We start from the raw sequence: 20,097 nt of genomic DNA on the forward strand, positions 1-20,097 counted from the left end.
TGGATATATCAATAAACACAATCTCCTGACTTCGACCCCCCCCCCTCCCTCTTTCTGTGGATCTGCAGAAGTGAACACCGGTAAATTTCTACATGAAATTTAATAAAAGTCAAAATTTAAAATTCATGTTGGAAGCTTTTGTTGGAGATCAGACCAGCGTTTTCAACTTATAATTTTTGTATGGATACAAGCAAACCAAGGGAATCAAGTATTTGGATGAGTGTTACAAAGATGAGTTGTACAGGTTATTGTTCATATATACTATCAAACGGCAGTCATTTAAATGGAAACTTTAAGATATGAATGCTCGATGTTTCAATTTGAAAGTAACTTATTGTGTGTCCCATATCCGTTTTAGTGTTGGTGTGCCCTACATCATTTCTGAAAACAAAATGATTTATACTTTTTTCTTGGATAATTAAAGCATAATAAACTATTTGAAAAATCAGGATTTTTTAAAAATATTAGTTCTAGTGTAAACGCGGAAGAATAAAATGTCTAGTACATCTGAACATGCGAATAATTGGTCGAATTTTAAAAATGTGTACCCCACATCCCGGTTTTTTCTCACTTGTTTTCAAACTGTGTCGAAGTGTTTGGAACAATAAGATTCTATCACGAGCAAACGTACATTGTCTGTTGTAGTTGACGTTCTTTGGCATACTTTAGGCAGGATACTGATTTAATATTCATTCTTTATAAATGCAAAAATATCAACTTCTTACATCGAAGCGGAGCATTTGTCCTCCATTTTTGTGTGTCCTAATCCCGTCCGATGACGTAGATTCTCCGCCGTGGTCCATATGCACGAATTAATTACAAATATTATGAAAAAAATTAAAGAATAAAATCTTTCACTTCGCTTTTGAAAAACAAACAAATTCAAAATTTCTAATCTCAGTGCATGTCTATAAATTCGCATGAAAAAGTGCGTGTGACCATTCTCTTTAAGTCCATTTCTTAAACTTATTTGATGTCCATATCTTCATGTTTGAATGGTGTATCTCGCCTTAAATCCCGTAAATTCGTTTGAGTCGTCGGAGTGGAGTTTGACCATCAGCGTGTTGCCAGGGTACTCTAATGTCCGTGGGGGTCTGTTTTCGTCTCCCTGTTCTTCACCGCAAAATCTGCAAAGAAAAAAGAAAAGCTCAATGAATTTCCATTCCATTCCTAATCAATGTTGCAGTTCTTTTCTCGCCGAACTTATTTGAAACTTTTTTTTGCTTTATTCTAAGTCTATATTGAGGTTATGATTACACTTTTTAATTTTTTTTAACGTCTTAATTTTTTTCAATCCCCCCCCTCCACTTTTCAGTTGCTTACCTAGCGCCACCTATGTGAGGTCCACCCAAGAACACTTCTAGCCAATCATAGTAACACGTGGCGTCACTTTCTACCATAAAATCCTCCATAGTTAGTGTGATTCTAGATCCGGGTGGTCCCTAGGCAACGAAAACAAAATAAATAATTTAAAACTTAAGGGACAAATTATAAGCTGGCATGAAAGGAAATAAACAACATTTTCAATTACTGGGAATTTTATCTTACTTTAATGACCCAAGTACACTCGGCATAGGATGTGTAATCCCCTGGATAGTTTGGAGACATGAAAACGCCACTCGTTCCCGTTAGTTCGCCTCCACAGTCTGCAAAGAAAAATACATCGATCTCATAATTTTAATAACGAATTTTTATAAATTGGTTTTTAAAAAATTATCAGATCTGATAATCTTATGAATTTTAAAATTGATTTTTAAAAAATTAAACTCAACTTACTTGTGTTGCTTTGAGCAACTTCCGAACAGTCTCTTCCGGAAAGCCCGTTTGGACAAAGGCATGCGCAGTTTGGTCCAACATATCCCTCGTTTTTACAATTTAACTGAACCGGACAACTAGCTAGAATGGTCAATGGATATAAGAGAAGGTGCAATGAATTATACATATTATAATATTGCTAGTTTCTCTTTTAATTATAACAATTTCACCAAATAGTTACCTGAACATTTATACAGATCATTGGCAGTTTTCACGTCCAGAAAACTTAAAACATCCCTTTGACCCATCGTGTTAAGAAGGTTCTTCATGCGTGGTACGATTGTTTTTGACTGCCCATCTTTACTCATATACTGCAACATACAATTAATTCGTCATAAAATATCTCCTTATAACAAAATTACATTTTTAGCAATTGAATTTTATCCAGTTCAATGTTTTGTGACGGTAAACAAAACAGCAACTCACCGTTGGACCATAATGCATAACAGAGGAGACATCATAAGGTTCAATGTCTTCTATACTTCGAACACCAATTTTCTTGAAGTCCATCTCGAACCCCTGCTTGATATTATTGGTGTAAATAGTCACGTGATCGTCTCTATCTGGTCGGGAGTGTTCGTGGTAAAATCCAATGCTGTGCGCTATTTCATGCGATATAGATCCAATCTACAAATTACAAATGTATATTTATGTACAGATGTATTTTCAAGCAAGCGAGTGCTGTTTCATTGAGTGTTTCAATCGATTAACATGAATGCTTGGTAAAAAGAAGGTAGAATAAAAGCGAAACGTAACAGAAAAATACCGATTTAACAGAAAAATACCGATTGTTTGCAGTATCCTCCAACCATTATTTCTTGAGGACCACCTCGTCGACCGACGGGAGACTGGCATCTTAAAAAAAAAAGAACCGATCACTTAAAAATTTTTGAAAACTGACACATTTTATATTGTAAATTAGTCGCAATGAAATTCAGAAAAAATGTAACGCAATTGTCAAGTATTGCAGGAGTGCTAGACAAAGTTTTTTTTTATGAAGAAAGAAAACCATCACAAATTCGTTCATGATTTCAGGACTGGTCCCATAGGAAACAATGGGGGCTGTTTCTATTGTTTAGTCTAAAATTGCAAAATTAGTGTATCGTTACGCCCCCTTCCCACAATCCCGGTTCATAAAGGCCTTGCAGTAATAAATTAGTTACCCCTGTGCAGGCACAAATATGACCCTGTCGGAGGACCCCGATCTCTGGTTGTACTCCCTAAATCTCAGACACGTGCTTTGCTCCCACAGCGTCATGGCGGCCTTGATATTCGTTATGGCTTCCTGATCTGTTTGAAATTTGAAAAAATCTTAGCGATTTATAAAGTCCCAAAATTATACCCAATTCATAAAGTATGCCATGTAAAATATTAAGACTATTAAATGTGATGATTTCTCATTACACAAAATAAATTATAGAAATTATTTTTTTAAAAATATCTTTGAACTGCAATTTAACGAAATTACACCTATCTGTAAGCTTAGAACATCAGAAAAACTTCCCCCCCCCAAAAAAAAAATTTAAGTAGATCTAGCGTTTGACAATAGTAAACAATAAAACTGCTTAATTTATACCAAGCCCACTTGACAACTGATAATAAACAATCCCACTGGGCCAAAGTTTCATTTCATTGGCTACAGCCTTTCTACGGACACGCCCTCTAGATTCCATTTCTTGTAGGTCTTCTTGCTCTTCGGGTGAGAGCGACATGTCAGATTCGAACTCCAATCCTTCTTGTTCTGCGGGCTTGTGGACATTTTTGGTTTTAATTTTACGCACTCTTTGTTTATTTCGATCCAGATAATTATTCATAGAAGCCTATGGATGAAAAAAAAAGATACATGCATTATATAATTTATATTTATTCATTCATTTTATTTCATTTTTTGTTTACACATATTTCACATTTTTTCAATGAAGGTATATTGTGCTCACATTTGAAATTAATTCCTCCGAATCTGTCCTGGTACCAAGTTTTCGTAAAACGCGTTCAACATCTTCCAGTTCTTTGTGTACTGATACCCAGTTATCCCCCTGGATTTCAAACAATTTTTGAATTTAACAAATTGATAAATAAATTTCATTCATTTAAAATTTTTTTTTACAATAAATAACACAAAAAGCTGAACATTTTGTTTTATGATAAGCAAATAAATTATGTAGTCAATAAATAATGATAATTTCTAAAATTATAAAGTTACAGGCAACCTAAATCGGTAGGGGACTAATAAAAACATGGTTGATATGAAACACACACACACACGCACACAAATGATATAAGTGAAAAGTTAAAATGATGACCAAAGAATAAAAATTTTCAAACCTAATCAAACTTGATATTATTGAACGTACAGTTGAAAAGACCATTACCCTAATCAGTTTTAAGGATTTGAAAAACAGACTGAATAGAGTATTTTTATTCACATTTTTCTGGTATGCTTGTTGTTGTCTTTGATATAAATCCAAAAAACACACAGTAATAATGACACACAGTAGTCTGATATATAGTTTAGGAAAGTTAAGTTCTCGTGTTTGACTGATGAGTAACTATTTCGAGAGAATAATGCAGATTTGAACCTGAGAGGATAACGGAATTTAATCTTTTCGAGCTGAGTTCTCTTTAAACAACAGTTACTTTTTAAACATCCAGCGGAATTTTGGTGTTGATAGGCAATTGGCTACTAATCACTTCTTTTAGATAAAGATATAACTGCAATGCATTGCATTGTAATATAGTTTTAAAACTACAATTCATCAGTTCATAGTCTATTTAAACCACACTTTGTCAATATTCATTCAAGTATGATTTTATGAAATATGTGTTGAAAATGTAACCTTTTTTTAATATATTTTAGTGTACTTTCCAGTAGGTTTATTTAAAATCATTAAATAAACTTTAAAAGGGTTGTTCTCTAGCTTACTAATATATCTGAATAAGCAATAGATGATGTGGACAAAAATACTTTATAAAAAAAGTTACATTTTTGACGTGATGCGCTAGTCTTGTTGAGATAGGCAAAACAGTGTGAAAAACAAATGAACTTTTTTTGTTTGACTAATATGAAGAGATTCAATCAAACAAATCCACGACTTACAAACAAGAAACTATCGCGTTTTTCAATTTTGTTTTCTTTGTAGCAGTACTTGTTGAATGAGATCAACTTACTCTATAATCAAACTTAATGCAATCCATGCACTGTTGTTTATGTCTTATTTTGATATTATACGTCACGGACACTGCTCTATTATGACTTGAAAAAGCTTTCACGCTCGTTAATGCTCATTTTACTGCTTCAAACATCAGTGCATTAGCCAATGAAAAAGTGTTTTACAAAACAATTGCATTAGAATTTTGCTTTTCTTGTAGCAGTACTAGTTGAATGATATCAACTCACACTAAATTCTAACTTTACTTACACGTGACATTACCATTAGTACTGTGCATTGATCATTCAGAAAACATTTGCTTATATATATAACTTGCCGCCTGTAGGCATTGACTGAACATTTGCATAATATAAAACCAAGAGTCAAGGACGTTTTAACTTCGATGTTCAAAGGGCCATAATTTAGTTATCGAACTTTGTAACAAAGTTAAATTATGCAAATTTTACAACTTACAATAAATGGCGAGGGAAAAATGTATGTATAGGCTGTCTTTGGAGGGTGGATGGTGGGGAATATTTCCAATGCCTTTACAACTAAAATGAAACAAGTGTGCTTGTTTAAATAAAACTATCGTAGCATACTGCTTTCGGATGCAATGCATTGTAATGCCTTGCAAATAGACCAATCAAAATAAACACTCACTTTGTTTCATTGAAAATCCACAAAATGCAGAAGCAGTGAACACTCGTCTTTGACTGCATGATGGGTAAATTTCTTTATTTTCGATAATACGTAAGTACAACTAATTTTAATAAGAATTGCACTTTACAGTACTGGACAAAAATGCAATGCCACTCAATATAACTCTGTCCAATTCTGTTTTACGTGATTTTATTGCAAATAAATTTGAAAATGACAACTTTTCTAATTCATTTTTCTTTTTAAAGGATTTGAAAAACAGACTGAATGGTAATATATGCCTTTTTATTAACATTTTGGGGTATACTTGTTGTCATTGATATGAATCCAAATTAACAAATCAGAAATTATGTCGAAATTGATATGAAATACCGTATATGATTTATTTCGGTCAAACAACTAGTTTAGGTATAAACTTTAGATAGAATTTAAATGTTTAACTGATGAGTAGAAAATTTGAGAATGACGCAGATATGCACCAGTAAGGATAACAGAATTCACTCTGATAACAGTACTTAGAGCTGAGTTCTCGTCAAACAACGGTTACTTTTGCTGATCTTTTAATAGCGAAAATCTGATTGGGTTTATGCTAAACATCCAGATGAATTTTGGTGTTGAGTGAAGTTCTTTCAATTGGCAAATTATTACTTTTAAATAAAGATATAACTGCACTGTATTGCATTGTAATACTTGAAGTACAATGCACTGTCTATGTCTAGTGTATTTAAAATAAAAGGCATGTTGACAATATTTATTCAGGTATTATTTTATATTCAAAATATATGTTCAAAATGTAATCATTTTCATATTTCGTGTTCTTTCTAGTAAGTTTATTTATAATTATTAGATAAACTTCAATAGGACTGTTCTCTTTCTATGTACATGTATCTGAATTAGCAATTGATAAAATACTTTATAATAAAGTTATTTTTTTTGTTGTTGTGATGTACTTGTTGAGGTAGGCAAAACAGTGGAAAACAAATGAAATTTCTTGATTAGATAATGAATGAAGATTTTGAGACTTAAACAACCAAAAGGCCGATTTACAACGTAGATCAATTGCGTTTTTCAATACTACTTTAAACGTAGCAGTTCTTGTTAAATGAGATCAACTCGCACTATAATCAAGCTTGAATAACACGTGACATTACCATTAGTCACCGTGATTTAAACGGTTTGATCATTCTGAAAATGACTCTCAGAGGTCTTATATAGTTTACAAACTTGCTGCATGTAAGCATTAACTGAACATTTGCATAATATAAAGCCGAGAGTCAAGGACGTTTTAACTTCGATGTTCAAAGGGCCATAATTTAGTTATCGAACTTTGTAACAAATTTAAATTATGCAAATTTTACAACTTACAATGAGTCGCAAGGGGAAAATGTATATATAGGCTGTGTTTGGAGGATGGATGGTGGGGGAATATTTCCAATACCTTGACAAATGAAACAAGTGTGCTTGTATCATGATACTAAACTGTGCTGCAATGAAATGCAACACACTGTAATGCCTTGCAAGTAGACCAAACAAAATAAACTTATTTAAATTGATTCTTTGAAAATCCAAACTTTTTCTATATATTTCGTTTCTGATTAAAAAAAAAGTTTTCAAAATACAGACAAGATGAGATTGTTTTCAATTCACATTTTATCAATAAAATTTATATTTGTTCTTTTTGATGTAAATAAAAACTAAATATCAGTAATTCTGTATGTTGAAGGACTTTTCGACGAAGTTGCATATCATTTATTTTTCATCGACAGACAAGTTTTGATATGCGCATAACATCCAGACAAAAAGATAAATTGTCTTTGACTGATGAATGGATTTTTTTTATTTGCAAAATAAATTCTGCTAATCTTATTAAGAATTTAACTGCACTTTATTGCACTGGACTAGAATGCAACTTCAATTTTAAAAAGTTCAATCGAAATTTTAAAAAATATGAATGAAAATGAACACATTTTTCATTTCATGTTCTGAAAGAAAAGTTTTTTAAAAATATAGACTTGATTGGGATTTTTCTTATATTCATATTTCAAAGGATTTGTTCTCTTTGATATAATTCAAAATTAGTAATCAAAACTTGTATCGAAAGACTTCGACAAAGTTGCTATATTTTTAATCGAACATCGATTTTGGGTATGCAAAAACATCCAGAAGAAATGAATACTTGTCTAGAACAGATGAGTACATTTTCTTTATTTACACGAGAATTATTGCAGCTTATATCTTAATAAGAATGGCACTTTATTACACTGGGCAAGAACTAAAAAAAAATATCATTTTATGAATAGTTTTTTTTTAGTAAGTGAATTGAAGATTAATAATTTTTTTTCCTTTTGAACTTACTTTGTTAGGAATGGAAATCGGACTTCCCAGCACGTGCACCACGCTAATAAGAAGGCCTACAAAAATTATCACGGACATTGTTGTTGTTGTGTCTATAAACTGATGCGAACCATCTTTTATATAGAAATATTTCAAAGGAAGCCAACGTTTGGGTAAATATAATAAATATTGGAAAATTTTCATTACACAGTAGTGTGACGTGCCCTTTCTTATTTATGTGTACCTGAAAAACAAAGAGAGAAAGAAGGGGAGAAAAACTTCAAAGAGTCCTGCCTTCCTTGGCCGCGTTGACGGGGTTTCTTTTGGGATAATCCGATTCTTTGTGTAGGTGTTTAGAAGTTTATCAAACCTTATTGTTGTTGCAGAGATCTGGTTCGCATGGCGGGAAATAATGGAACTAGAATGAAGTAACTATGATGCAAAAGGTTTTACGTCAGTTGATCAAGTAAATCTTAAGCTTCGAAATGGGAAGTTGCGTAAACAAAAATTTTGGAATCAAAATTCATCTTCTTTATTGTTTAACTGCACACAGGACATAATGTATGCGCACAAATGTAATCAAATATTCAGATTAAAATTTGTTTTTGATACGTTTTTGAAAGTTTTTTTTATCACATGAATTAGATAGTATATAGTGCGAATAAGTTCTTAACTTTCTTCACAGAATAAATATGACACCTTAAAATTTAAATGACTAGTTTTTCATAAACTTTTTGTTGCACCCGTGTTCTTATGATTGGTGTCAACTTAATCTTTGACCCATGAACTACTGTAACACCCCTATCCCCTTGTACATATATGACATAGGGGGCGGGGCGGAAATCCGTGCCCTTTACTTCTTGTTTTCTAAATAGATACCACACAAACAAACAAAATTACAAGAAACAATGTAGAAATGAAAAAAAAAAACTACATAAAACACCCCAAAAAGTAATAATTTACGTATAAAAGAGGATTTCATGCAATTTATTTAAATTAATCGAACTTTTCGGACTGATTGAGGGAGGGGGAGGGGGCACACAAAGGCATGCATATATTAGGATTTCCACAAAAAGGCTTTTCTATTAAAAAAAAATATCTTTAAAGCTTAGTAAAGACACAAGAACATACTTTGTATTTTTAAAAAGATAAGTAAAATAAACCAGAAGACAATTTAAAAAAACAAAAACAAAGAGACCTACCGGTATAAACGGAAACAAAAATAGAGAGGCATTTTAATATCATTAGAACCAAAGTAGACAAATAAATAATAAATTAGAAATTATTTGTAAATAAATAAAAAAAAAATCACATGTAGAGTAAAACACAGGATTTCATGAAAAACTATTATTTTAGTGCGTTAGTCTTTTGCTGATGAATACATGAACATTTATGAATGAACATACTGAATGAACATACATAATGTATTTTAAAAATCATTTTGAAAGAATGTTATTAAGATTTTTTGTGATACGACATTTCATTTTTTATGTATAAACAAAGAATAATTTAATTCTATATGTATTTGGGGAAAATGCTTCTAGAAGGGTTTTTAATTTCTAACATATGTATACTGTATTTCACTTTTGAATATTTAGCCATGCTACTCATACCCGAGGGGTAAAAAAACATGCGCATTCATTTTTTTGCTATCAAGGCAGAGAAGTGCAATCTGCAGATTTCATCGAGAATTTACACACACAAGAGATTAGCGTGGCACAAAGAATTCAGGGTGCAGCAATAGCATATCAGTTACATTGGTATAATGTAATGCCGTGTTTATGTCACTTTCTAAACAACAAATGTGCAGAAAAATACAAAATAAACTGAGGGAGAATCATGGCTGTGCATGATATTAGGGGAAGGTAAAGAGATGGGCTTGATTTAATGTTCAATATTTCAGCCATCTTAAAAAAGATGGCGGCATAAAGAGCTTTTTACTATTGCACGGTTTTCCCTATTCTCGAAGAAAATAAACTAAATTTAAGGTTTCGTCAAAGGTCAACATGTCAAAAAAAATTATCTTTACAATTGCTCCAAAATTATGAGTGGTATAAAGTCAAAATGTTTACAGTTTTTAAATATATCATCGATTAATAGATAGAAAGTATCACTTGATAACAAATAATTTTAAAAAGATATTTTTTTTTAGAAAAATTGTATCTGAAAATGTGCATATTTAAAGAAAAATGCACCTTCTTAGTTCTGTCCTTTTTGTGAAAACCAACATTGTAGAAATAATATATGTTTATCATTGAAGGGCAAGTTGGACGTGAGTGGTTTCTGAAAGGCTGTTATTGAAAGCATGACATGTATATAGACAAGACCCCTATAAAATCCGCCATTTGGAATGTACTTTCAGTTTCAAGTCTTAACATTTGGACAAAATGAATAGGAAAAACAACTTTCCAGAGGCTGTGGAAGTCCAACTTGCCCTTCTTTGATAAACATTGTTTCTGAAATGATGGTTTTCACTAAAAGCATGGAATTAATTAGGTGTATTTTTTTGAAAATATATGCATTTTTAAGAAGAAATTTTCTTAATTAATATTATTCCAAGTATTTTTTGATGAAGTGATACTTTCTATCTGTTAATCAATAGAAAATTTATAAACTGTAAAAGTTTTAACTTTATACCTTACATAATTTTGGGGCTATTGTAAAAATAAATTTTTGGACATGTTGACCTTTGACGAAACCTTAAAGAAAAAAAAAAATTTTTTGACAAATTTAATTTAACAATTTCGTTTAAGAATACCTTTTTTTTTTAGCATTATAGACATTTTTTAAAAAGATTTAGATACACTTATGATATTAATTAGATAACATAAAATTCTGATCCCTAGGTTTTAATCGGAAGACACTTTAAAACTCTTACAAAGAATAATTTTTAGAACATGTTGTTATTTTTATGACTTTGAACAATTGTTCTTTTACGGCTTTGAAAAGCTAATCCTAAAAATCTAATTTGTCCATGTACACTTTTAAAAACTCATATTGCAAATCACCAAAACAAAAATTGGAAGTCATTCTTGGAAAAAAAAAATCGAAGTCAATTTAAACAAACAGGAGATAAGATAGAACATTGAACGAAATTTTAAGGCGTGAGAACCAATATTATTGAAATTCGAACGTGATAAAGTCAAGAGCGTCTGAGTGTTTCGATTTTGACCAGTGCACATCTGTATTATTAATTCCTATTATAAATTCCCATTTACTCTTTAAATGACAGTGTATTCAAGGTATTGTATAGGCGATTTACAAACCTTTATATGCAAACAAATGTGGATTAGGGGGAAAGTAAGCAAACAATCACAGATTTAGGTAAACATTGAATATTTAATAAGAATGCTAAAATATATCACTTTTTATTTTCATTTGATACTTTTAAAGGTTAAGTAATTTCAAAAATAAAAAAAAGGAATGAACATTGTTTAAAGTTGGACCCTCAGTATACTGTTTGACCTCATAATAAACAATAAGGCGATTAATCAGGATTAAAATGTTGCATTTAATCCCTATGTGGTGTATTCCATTGCGAGTTATTAGTTATGGCTGACGATGTAGCTGTAAAAAATATAAAATTTAACGGTAAGTTTCTCTCTGTATGTCTGCCCCCCTCTTTTTCTCTATCTGTCTGTGTCTTTCTCTCTCACTCTCTCTCTCTCTCTCTCTCTCTCTCTCTCTCTGTTCTCTCTCTCGCTCTCAAAATGTATTGGAATTTGCAATCACAAACGTCTTCTCTGGGTTTTAGCTATGGAGACCTTTGCATTGGACAAAAGCAGATATGACATCAACACATCAACATCACCACCATCAGTTTTTCCTCCTAGATCCGCCACGCTATCTTTCGTTTCCGAACCATCAAGTCCCGGAAGTGGAACCGGAAGCCTCAATGTATCCCGAATGAGAAAAAACAGTGCAAAGTTTCGCAAAAGGCAAATGAACAGTTACATTGCGAGTCCTATCCACTCCGCAACAAGCGTCAAGTCTACGGTCTCTAAACATTTGTCTTCGAAACCATGGGAGTACGTGCCCATTTTGACAGAGGAGCAATATAACGATAAAAAAGAACGTTTACTTAGAAACAGTAAATTAAAGCTTGAGTTGGAAAAGTACTGGAACATACAAACGCCGAGTCGGTTGGAGAAAAAGAGGTTAGAAGAAATATCCAGTGAAGATGAAGATTACGATACAGATTTAGATCAGGAGTTAGGTAACATGAAAGAACAGCTGGTACGGTGTCCTTATTAGACCTATCTCAGTATCTTTGAGTTCAAGTTCAAATACGTCAAAGCTTTGTTATTCTAAATCTCGAAAACCATAGATATATCAAAATTAATTAAAAGACATAACTTTTTTTCTTCAAACATATTTTAACCTCTATATCTCGGATCATGGTCTATATCTCGGTTCCAGCGGTTCAAAGATAACGAGGTTTTTAAAACTGTATTCAATTATTTTCAGTCTCCCCCCCCCCCCACCACCCTGAAAAAATGGTTCTTGTTTAGCCTAATCTCAATTTCAGTTGGACTTGAGCTAATCGTTGACGAAAAAACAAAACAAATCAAAGATGATGGAGTGTTTCCGGAATATAAGCGCATGTGCAGGAAGTTGAACATTATACCCAATCACTACCTCATAAGTCATTCGACAGATGACGACATACGACTCCGGTATAGGTATCTCAGCAAGAATGATTGCACGGCAATGGGATACGAGATGAAGGTATGAGCATTTTCGTCATTTACATTTATCACCAATGGATAATTTCGATATTAATGATATTAATAGACGAATATATGTATCAATATAACGTCCTCTTAAAATTGTATCCATATTTTAACATTTCAACGGTTTTTAAGTTAATTTCGATTTCATTTCTTTAGGACAATTTAACCTTCTCAAAAATAGACCTTGAAGACAATGGAATGACAGGAAAACACATCCATGCTCTGGCAGAGATGCTTCTCCAGAATCATTATGTATCGGAAATAGTATGTTGATGAAATAAGTTACTGTATTGTTTCCTTAAAAAGAAATTAAAAAAAGAGAGACGTTTTGTTAACCCCCTTTTTAATTGTTTTAATGGTGAACTATCATCAACAAAAACTTCAAGAAACAAAAGCATATTTTTCATTAAACGTTTTACATTTAATTTTTTCATAATTTAATGATTTACTTTACATATACATGTATAGTAGGTACATTCATTTAATTATATTAATATAATTTACACATTTTTTTTATTTAGTGCGTACATTTAATTTAATGATATACTATACATATACAAATAGTGCGTACTTCATCATTATCGAAAACTGCAAAGGTTACTTTTTTATCCTTCTGTTATATGTAGACCCCAGTAGAGCTACAGCCTCATCAGAGACGTGTTTATATATCTTAAAAATACTCGATTTATTCAGAAATATGTCGATCCTTTCCTTAGTCACCTCACCGCCCACTATATATAAAACACCTTCCGTTGTGTGTTTTATGTTACTGTATTGGTGTTTTCTAAGGTTTATTTTTTGTTTTGCATTTCTTTGTAGAATTTAGCTAATAACCCAGTAGGAATCCCAGGAGCCAAGGTGGTGCGATACATACTCACAAATAATACTCATATACGAAAAGTAGATTTAACAGGTATGGATGGATACGTGAATACATGTAATTCCATACCATTAATATTGAAAGTATTTTATTCCATATAAATTCATCTGTAGATGTTTACTCTAAAATTGTAGCATCAATTAAAAGACACATTAAATTTTGCACACAGTGAAAATTTTTGCCGATTTTTATGACCTGAGTAATGTAAAAGGGGGATGTATTTTACATATATATACATATGTTTATGGTTAGGCTAATTCATATTTTACCTATTGGCTAATTTTAAAAAAGTAGTTGAAAAGTTGTTTTGAAAATTGTTGAAAAGTGTCCGATTATTTCAGGGTGCAAAATTCAGGATTTTGGTGGTAAACTAATGGCCAGTATATTACAGGTAGGAAAATGACGTCACTCAGTGTAACGTAATTTGGTATTGATGATAGAGACCTATTAAGAAAACATCATTTGCTTTCTGTAGACTGAAGTTATATTTATTCCAGAGTAATGAATTTATGAAACAGCTCTTGTTAGGACGAAACGGGATCGGGGATGAAGCTGCCGCACAAATTGGGAAAAGTTTAGGCAAGTGTTGGTTTTATATAAAAGGGAGATTTACCAGAAAATGTGCAGTCCTATTAAATGTTTTCATCTCTTCCTTTTGGTAAATTATTGAAGTCGGTAGGTCTACAATGTAATTCAATGCTTAGTTTATTTTTAAATAGTGTTCGCTATTTCATTTCTTTTTCCTGTTTTAATTTTATGTAAAGTAATTTAATTCTTACTTTTTCTGGCCACCTTACTGCTATATTTTCCTAACATTTTGTTTTAAAATTAACATGTGAAATTCATTCAAATCAAGTTAATTTCATATACACCACCGGGGGGGGGGGGGAATTTTGAGACATTGACGGTCCCAGTATTGCCTGAATAGAAATAAATGTTGCATATTAGGTGGTGGGGGAGTTTATATCTGATAATCAAAGGACAGGTCATTTTAATGGTACAGAAGTACCATGCATTTGGAACATGTGAAGTGTAAACAGGCCCCTCGTAAAATCATAATGATATAAATTCTAGGATTTGGACAGCTCTTCTACTACATTCATTGCACACATGCCCCATTAATCAGAATTTCGGTATGCCCATTCTTTATTTTCCTTTAACAGAATCAAACAGTACGCTGGAGATTTTAGATTTGTCTTGGAATCAGATAACTCGCTTTGGTGCACAGGCCATTGCTACAGGACTGAAGGTCAGATTTAGAGCTGCGCGCTTGTTTAAAAAATCGAAGTATGTTAAAATAATAATTTTCTGTCAAAAAGCGGACACTATTAAACTAAATTAAAAAATTCTTTTGCATTTCAACGTACTATTTTACTTTTTCCAAATAAAACGTTGTAATTAATTAAATAAAAATAAGTTGTTTTTTTTCTGTTAGGTTTGTTACTCAATGATATACCTTTATTTTTCAATACCTTTTTAATCTTAAGTTTCAGAATAATATTGATTTGTAACATTTTTAATTGTTCTAGCACAATCAACGACTGCACAGTCTCATTTTAAATATGAATGGGATCGGCAAAGAAGGAGGGTGTTCCTTAATTGAGTGCCTTCGCCTGAATTCGACCTTGACCCTCCTTGACCTCGGAGCCAACAGAATTCCTGACGATATCGCACCTGTTATTGCCAGGGTCTTACCCATAAATAAAGCTCTTCAAACTTTAAAGGTTTGTTTTTGTATTTGAGCTAATAGATGCCGCTTACATTCATAACGACAAACTAAAGCTAACGCAATATAAAAACGTTGTTAGCAGAAGAAATGATTATTAAAACCTTTTAAATTTCTACCTTCAGCTTCAAATACAAAAAAAAAATGTTTTATTTTAATTCTCAATTTAATAATAAAAAGTAAATGCAAAACTTGAAAAATGTTTTTTATAACTTCAACTAAAACATAAAGTTTAGCAAAATTAAAATAATTCCAGCCAGTCATATAAATATTTATATTCTCTACAGCTGTCCTATAATCTGATATCGTCTGAGGGAGCCATGACTCTTCTTAAACCCTGGTCCTCCAAAATAAAGAAGAGAAGTCCGTTACAGAAATTAGAACTTGATGTAAGAAGATTAAAAATTAGTTCTATTTGTGTTCAAAGAAAACATGTATCTCTCTCGAGAAATATCTTTAAAACAAGTTAACAAAAACATTATCTTTAAATCAGAGAAATAGAGTACTATAGTATGTCTCATTTCAATTTATGGACAGGGAACAGATGCAAATACAGAGTTAGCGTTATTGGTTCACAAACTGAGAGAAAAACGGGGCCTAAATGTGACACTACGATTACCGCCCTCCAGGAGGGAGAAATCCTTGGATCCACTCATGGGTAGTCTGATGTACATCGTCAAGTTCTGCGACAAAGAAGACGTGGATCTTACAGAACTCTTTCCTAAGTCGTATGAAGAAAAGGGCGTCCTAATTTCCACTGATGATGTGGTGGAACTGATCAAGGTTGGTCAAAAATCGGGGACTGATCTATTAAATATTTACAGAAAGGGGGGGTTACTTTGGTGCATATTTTAGTTTACAATGTATCCGTTTACTTCTAAAATACCTATTAAACTAGTACATGTATACATACATTGCAAGCAAACTACAAGATTTGATTCTGTTTACAGCATTCTGGGAAAGACATCAGCAAGTATAGAATCCATGAACTCAAAAGAACACTACAAGAAACTCGGGAGCGTCGGTTTGAGTTAAAGTATGCATTCAAATGAATTTTTTTGATTGGCTATCGAAAATGGCTTCAGTATTTCAAAGATCTTTTTTCATTCTCGTTTCCAACGTTTATTTCAGGGAACTTATGACTATACATAATCAGATAAAACAGGGAAAAGACCCGTACAGAGAGGATTCTCTCAGGAGTGCTATAGCCGGTAAACGCCGAGGTATTCCGACAGAGACTCTTCAAGCATCCACTCCGAGCACTGCCGGAGTCCGTTTCCGTGGCGGAAGTGACGACGAAGATTAAATGTGTCCAGATCTCTCTGAAGAAAATACTGTTCAAAACATTCATACTAAATTGCATGATTATATTCAATAAAGTTCTTATCTATATGCATATTATTGCTGCTACAGTTATCATTCATTTTCAGTTTTCCTGCACCAATCGTTCCCATAACAATGAGGACATTGCTTTTCAAAATGGCATTTATTTTTCTTTATTTGACTTTCAAACATGCAAACCTATACACAAAATAAAATCATACAAATGTGGTAGCTAGAGACAACAGTTTAACAAAGTTAGGGTCCGTGTTGGATCGCAAACACGAAGGAATCGGTGTCCTAATACGTGTCCCCAATGGCTGACCATTATCGTCAACAAGAACTATATTGTTACTGTCAAATTTAGGAATCAGCGGTTGCTGATTCTGTTTACATCCCACGATGTAACCTTTCTTCTTTTCGTGTTCTATGGTCACAAGAACTCTGTCGCCAAGGCGACCCACGTGCGTTTTGTTGTACACGTGAATTATCCGTACGGGTCTCCCAGATTGCTTGGCATTTCTTCCTATTTTGCTGTTATCCACCACCTTAACTCTGCTAAGGAGTCGAAGTTCGTTCAGGGACGTTGTGGTACTGAAAGTAGACGATTTTCTTTTGTTAATTTTGCATGTAATCAAAAGGATACCTCCGGCAAAGGCACAGCGACGAAGACGTAACTCGTTGGATAATAGTATCCAATCACAATCCATGAAGGAGCCTAATTTATTCACTTATTTAACTTTTATTTATAAACCTGATTAGAAAACCATATTTGTTCAAAATTAAATGATTTAAATTCTCCATATTTAAGTACACATATGCATAGTTTGATCTTTGGTTGTTTATCAACGGAAGAAAAAAGTTTTAACAGTGAAAGGTTTATAGACTAAACGCATACACGAGTGCTAGTAGTAATGCTTTTTAGAAGGAAATTTTATTCAGATTTTTTCCCTCCTAACTCCCATGAAAATTCAGGATACAGGACGTTTTCCGGCAGTTTTAAGAGTGTGAATGGTCAATTTAGTGGGAACTGAAAAGGACATCTTGCCGGAAGAAAAATCAATTTTAATGAAGCGGGCCTCTCCCTTCTCAAGTCTGAGATAAAATTATTTGTTTTAAAATAATCAAAGTAGTTATAAATTGATCAATGTTCAAGTTGTCAAGATTTCTATCGCAAAAGTAAAAAAAATCTTCACTGCACACAGGTACATAATGTATATAATCAACTATATTATTCACAATGAATATAACATGAGAAGTGGTGCTGGAATTCATAGAGTATGCTTTGTGACAGGTTTCATCACAGAGTTGAGGAGAAAATAAAATATGAGATTGTTTCTTTGAATTCATTTTTGTATAGCTCGTTACGGTCAAAGACAAATATGTAAAAGCATAACGCTACAGATCTGCAGCTAGTAATAAGTATCAGTACTTACTTTTTTAAAAAGAGTTTTAATAAATATGAACAATTTAAAAATTAAATTACACTGTATTTTGTGCAAAACCTTTTTTCAAACTTTCTGACAACAAACAGGATTAGCTTCTTAAATACCACTAAATTGTCTGCTTTAAACATCCCCGTAAAAAAACGTTCTATAAATTCCTAAAAATGTCGAACACCAAAAACATAAACAGAATTTGAGGCCACACTTTTGCCCAAATGGCATAGGAGCCTAGAACTACAAAAAGATGCATAGCCCAGCTGTTGAGAGAATTGCATTAGCAATATAAGTCCCATACTGGCAAGTGGAACTCTGTTTACCATTAGAAATTCAAAAGACCATTACTGCATCAAAAATCATTGATTTGGAACTCATCAAGACACACTCACAAATCAAAAATTAAATCAGCTCAATATTTTTAAGTGTTTAAGAAATAAGTGCATAAAACCAAGTAGAACAGACTGTCAAGCAGAGCTTAGGACAGACTGACAGACAAATGCATGACATGAAGGAAACCTATAGTCCCCTCCAGTATCATTGGTACCATAGAGGACTATGTAGAATAATTACGAACCAGCTGTTCTGACATGAGAAGAATATTTAAACAGATTTTCTCTTTAAATATAACCCCTTTGGAACTTTGAACAGTAAATCCCACAGTCATAATTTGGACGAAAATATAATCTGCACTACCTTATATTTACATATTGAAAGATTCTTCTCATTAATGACCTATTCTCTATAGAGAAATGGACAAGCTTTCGCCTTTGAATGTCCACTTCTCTTGCCTTTGTTTGTTTGAAGGGAAAATTACAGATTTTCCTTTATACAACTTAACTTCATCTTTGAACAACACAAATCCAGTGCGCTGGCATCTTACCTAAATTTCCTGAGAAAGATCTGTTGTACAAGCGACATCTGGAAAAAAAATCGTTAAGTTTTTAAATTGATCATTAAAAAACACATGTGGCGCAAGTCATACATACAGTAAACAAATACTCATCAATTTGTTAAATAGATTTTCTTATATTAAGTGCATAATGTATGAAGTTACAAGCATTTCTTGTCGATTTAACATTTATAGAAAAGTGGTGTGTCTTTGGAGGAAATTCGAACGTTTATACATCTCGCGAAGAATTACTCAGAATATTATATAGGGACGACGTTATTTGATTTTTCTAATATGATTCCATTATGATTTTAATTATATACAATACCTCTGTGATAATTATGTCCAATCCAGCTTAAGTTATTATTCTGCTCCCCAAATCATGCTTTCAGAAGGAAAATAAATCGGGCTCGGGCACCGTAATTTTTTTTGATACCCCGTACATTAACCCATTCGATTTGAAGTTTTCATTCCTTGATTTGAGCATCGTCGCAAGCCATGGGTTTTGTGTCCATTCTATTTCCACAAACCTAGAATGGCCATACAATGAAATAATACCCCTAAAAATTGCGCTTGCTATAAATCAATTTTTTTTCTTTCCCCGACGGATGGGTGATGGGTTTAATTAGAGAGTCTGAAATTAAAAACAAAGAATTTAAATCAACAAATAGAAATCTTTAAAACCAGCCATGTAGCATAGTTCTGGAAGTGAGGGGAGGGGGCAACCAGAGAGAAAAAAAAATTACTTACCTGAAAAAGGAAAAAGTTGACTGGCCAAAAAAAAAAAAAAATTGCCCTATTTCGTGTTAGGGGTGGGGTGGGTGGTAGAGGCCAACTTTTTTCAATGCCAATCTCTTTCAATTCATTTCCTGAAATATAAAGTTGGGGGGGGGGGGGCAAACAGCCTTCAATTTCAATGAACATTTCTTGTAGTAAAAGTAATGTTGGGTAAAAAAGTGGGCCCCCCTCCCCCCGGCTCCCCTGTTGCCGTGTGCCTGAAAACGCAATTTACTCGTTTGAGATCGACATCTCTTTGGTTTCCTTTACCCTGTCGATGTATGTCTGATAAGAAATACTGAAGTAAGCAATTTTACACAATCTCTTAAGTTCACCTCTTTACGGGTCTTGCAATGTCTTTTAAAAGGACAA

At 32.8% G+C, this 20,097-nt stretch overlaps 3 protein-coding genes across 3 annotated transcripts; 1 reads left to right on the plus strand and 2 right to left on the minus strand.

The window, feature by feature from the left end:
* Positions 1-803: 803 nt before the first annotated feature.
* Positions 804-8,084, minus strand: LOC134246203 (protein SpAN-like). Its single transcript, XM_062728525.1, has 11 exons — positions 7,980-8,084; positions 3,753-3,851; positions 3,392-3,635; positions 2,979-3,105; positions 2,601-2,670; positions 2,242-2,442; positions 1,997-2,126; positions 1,777-1,896; positions 1,549-1,646; positions 1,324-1,442; positions 804-1,127 (listed from the first exon to the last, which is right to left on the minus strand). Exons 1-11 carry the CDS (start codon positions 8,055-8,057, stop codon positions 986-988), a joined length of 1,428 nt encoding a protein of 475 aa, XP_062584509.1. The 5' UTR covers positions 8,058-8,084; the 3' UTR covers positions 804-985.
* Positions 8,085-11,109: 3,025 nt separating this feature from the next.
* Positions 11,110-16,685, plus strand: LOC134246234 (leucine-rich repeat-containing protein 74A-like). Its single transcript, XM_062728564.1, has 13 exons — positions 11,110-11,549; positions 11,713-12,174; positions 12,487-12,686; positions 12,848-12,955; positions 13,511-13,604; positions 13,913-13,962; positions 14,069-14,150; positions 14,735-14,820; positions 15,101-15,295; positions 15,585-15,686; positions 15,835-16,080; positions 16,248-16,333; positions 16,429-16,685. Exons 1-13 carry the CDS (start codon positions 11,510-11,512, stop codon positions 16,601-16,603), a joined length of 1,926 nt encoding a protein of 641 aa, XP_062584548.1. The 5' UTR covers positions 11,110-11,509; the 3' UTR covers positions 16,604-16,685.
* Positions 16,686-16,749: 64 nt separating this feature from the next.
* Positions 16,750-19,379, minus strand: LOC134246233 (large ribosomal subunit protein uL14m-like). The gene is made up of 3 exons (XM_062728563.1): positions 19,277-19,379; positions 18,940-18,977; positions 16,750-17,211 (listed from the first exon to the last, which is right to left on the minus strand). Exons 2-3 carry the CDS (start codon positions 18,975-18,977, stop codon positions 16,836-16,838), a joined length of 414 nt encoding a protein of 137 aa, XP_062584547.1. The 5' UTR covers positions 19,277-19,379; the 3' UTR covers positions 16,750-16,835.
* Between the last annotated feature and the right edge of the window lie 718 nt (positions 19,380-20,097).

This window comes from Saccostrea cucullata, unplaced genomic scaffold, assembly GCF_032062105.1.
Source record: "Saccostrea cucullata isolate Sc308-1 unplaced genomic scaffold, CSIRO_AGI_Scuc_v1 ctg205, whole genome shotgun sequence".
NCBI lineage: Eukaryota > Metazoa > Mollusca > Bivalvia > Ostreida > Ostreidae > Saccostrea > Saccostrea cuccullata.

Excerpts from the sequence above, each read along its gene's own strand:
- LOC134246233 (XM_062728563.1), bottom strand. The coding sequence starts at position 18,977 with ATGTCGCTTGTACAACAGATCTTTCTCAGGAAATTTAG. Across the intron at positions 17,212-18,939 it reads ATCTTTCTCAGGAAATTTAG|TACCACAACGTCCCTGAACG; the intron begins GTAAGATGCCAG and ends GTCTACTTTCAG.
- LOC134246203 (XM_062728525.1), bottom strand. The coding sequence starts at position 8,057 with ATGTCCGTGATAATTTTTGTAGGCCTTCTTATTAGCGTGGTGCACGTG. Across the intron at positions 3,852-7,979 it reads CGATTTCCATTCCTAACAAA|GGGGATAACTGGGTATCAGT; the intron begins GTAAGTTCAAAA and ends TTTGAAATCCAG. Across the intron at positions 3,106-3,391 it reads TCAGTTGTCAAGTGGGCTTG|ATCAGGAAGCCATAACGAAT; the intron begins GTATAAATTAAG and ends AATTTCAAACAG.
- LOC134246234 (XM_062728564.1), top strand. The coding sequence starts at position 11,510 with ATGGCTGACGATGTAGCTGTAAAAAATATAAAATTTAACG. Across the intron at positions 12,687-12,847 it reads CAATGGGATACGAGATGAAG|GACAATTTAACCTTCTCAAA; the intron begins GTATGAGCATTT and ends TCATTTCTTTAG. Across the intron at positions 12,956-13,510 it reads ATCATTATGTATCGGAAATA|AATTTAGCTAATAACCCAGT; the intron begins GTATGTTGATGA and ends ATTTCTTTGTAG.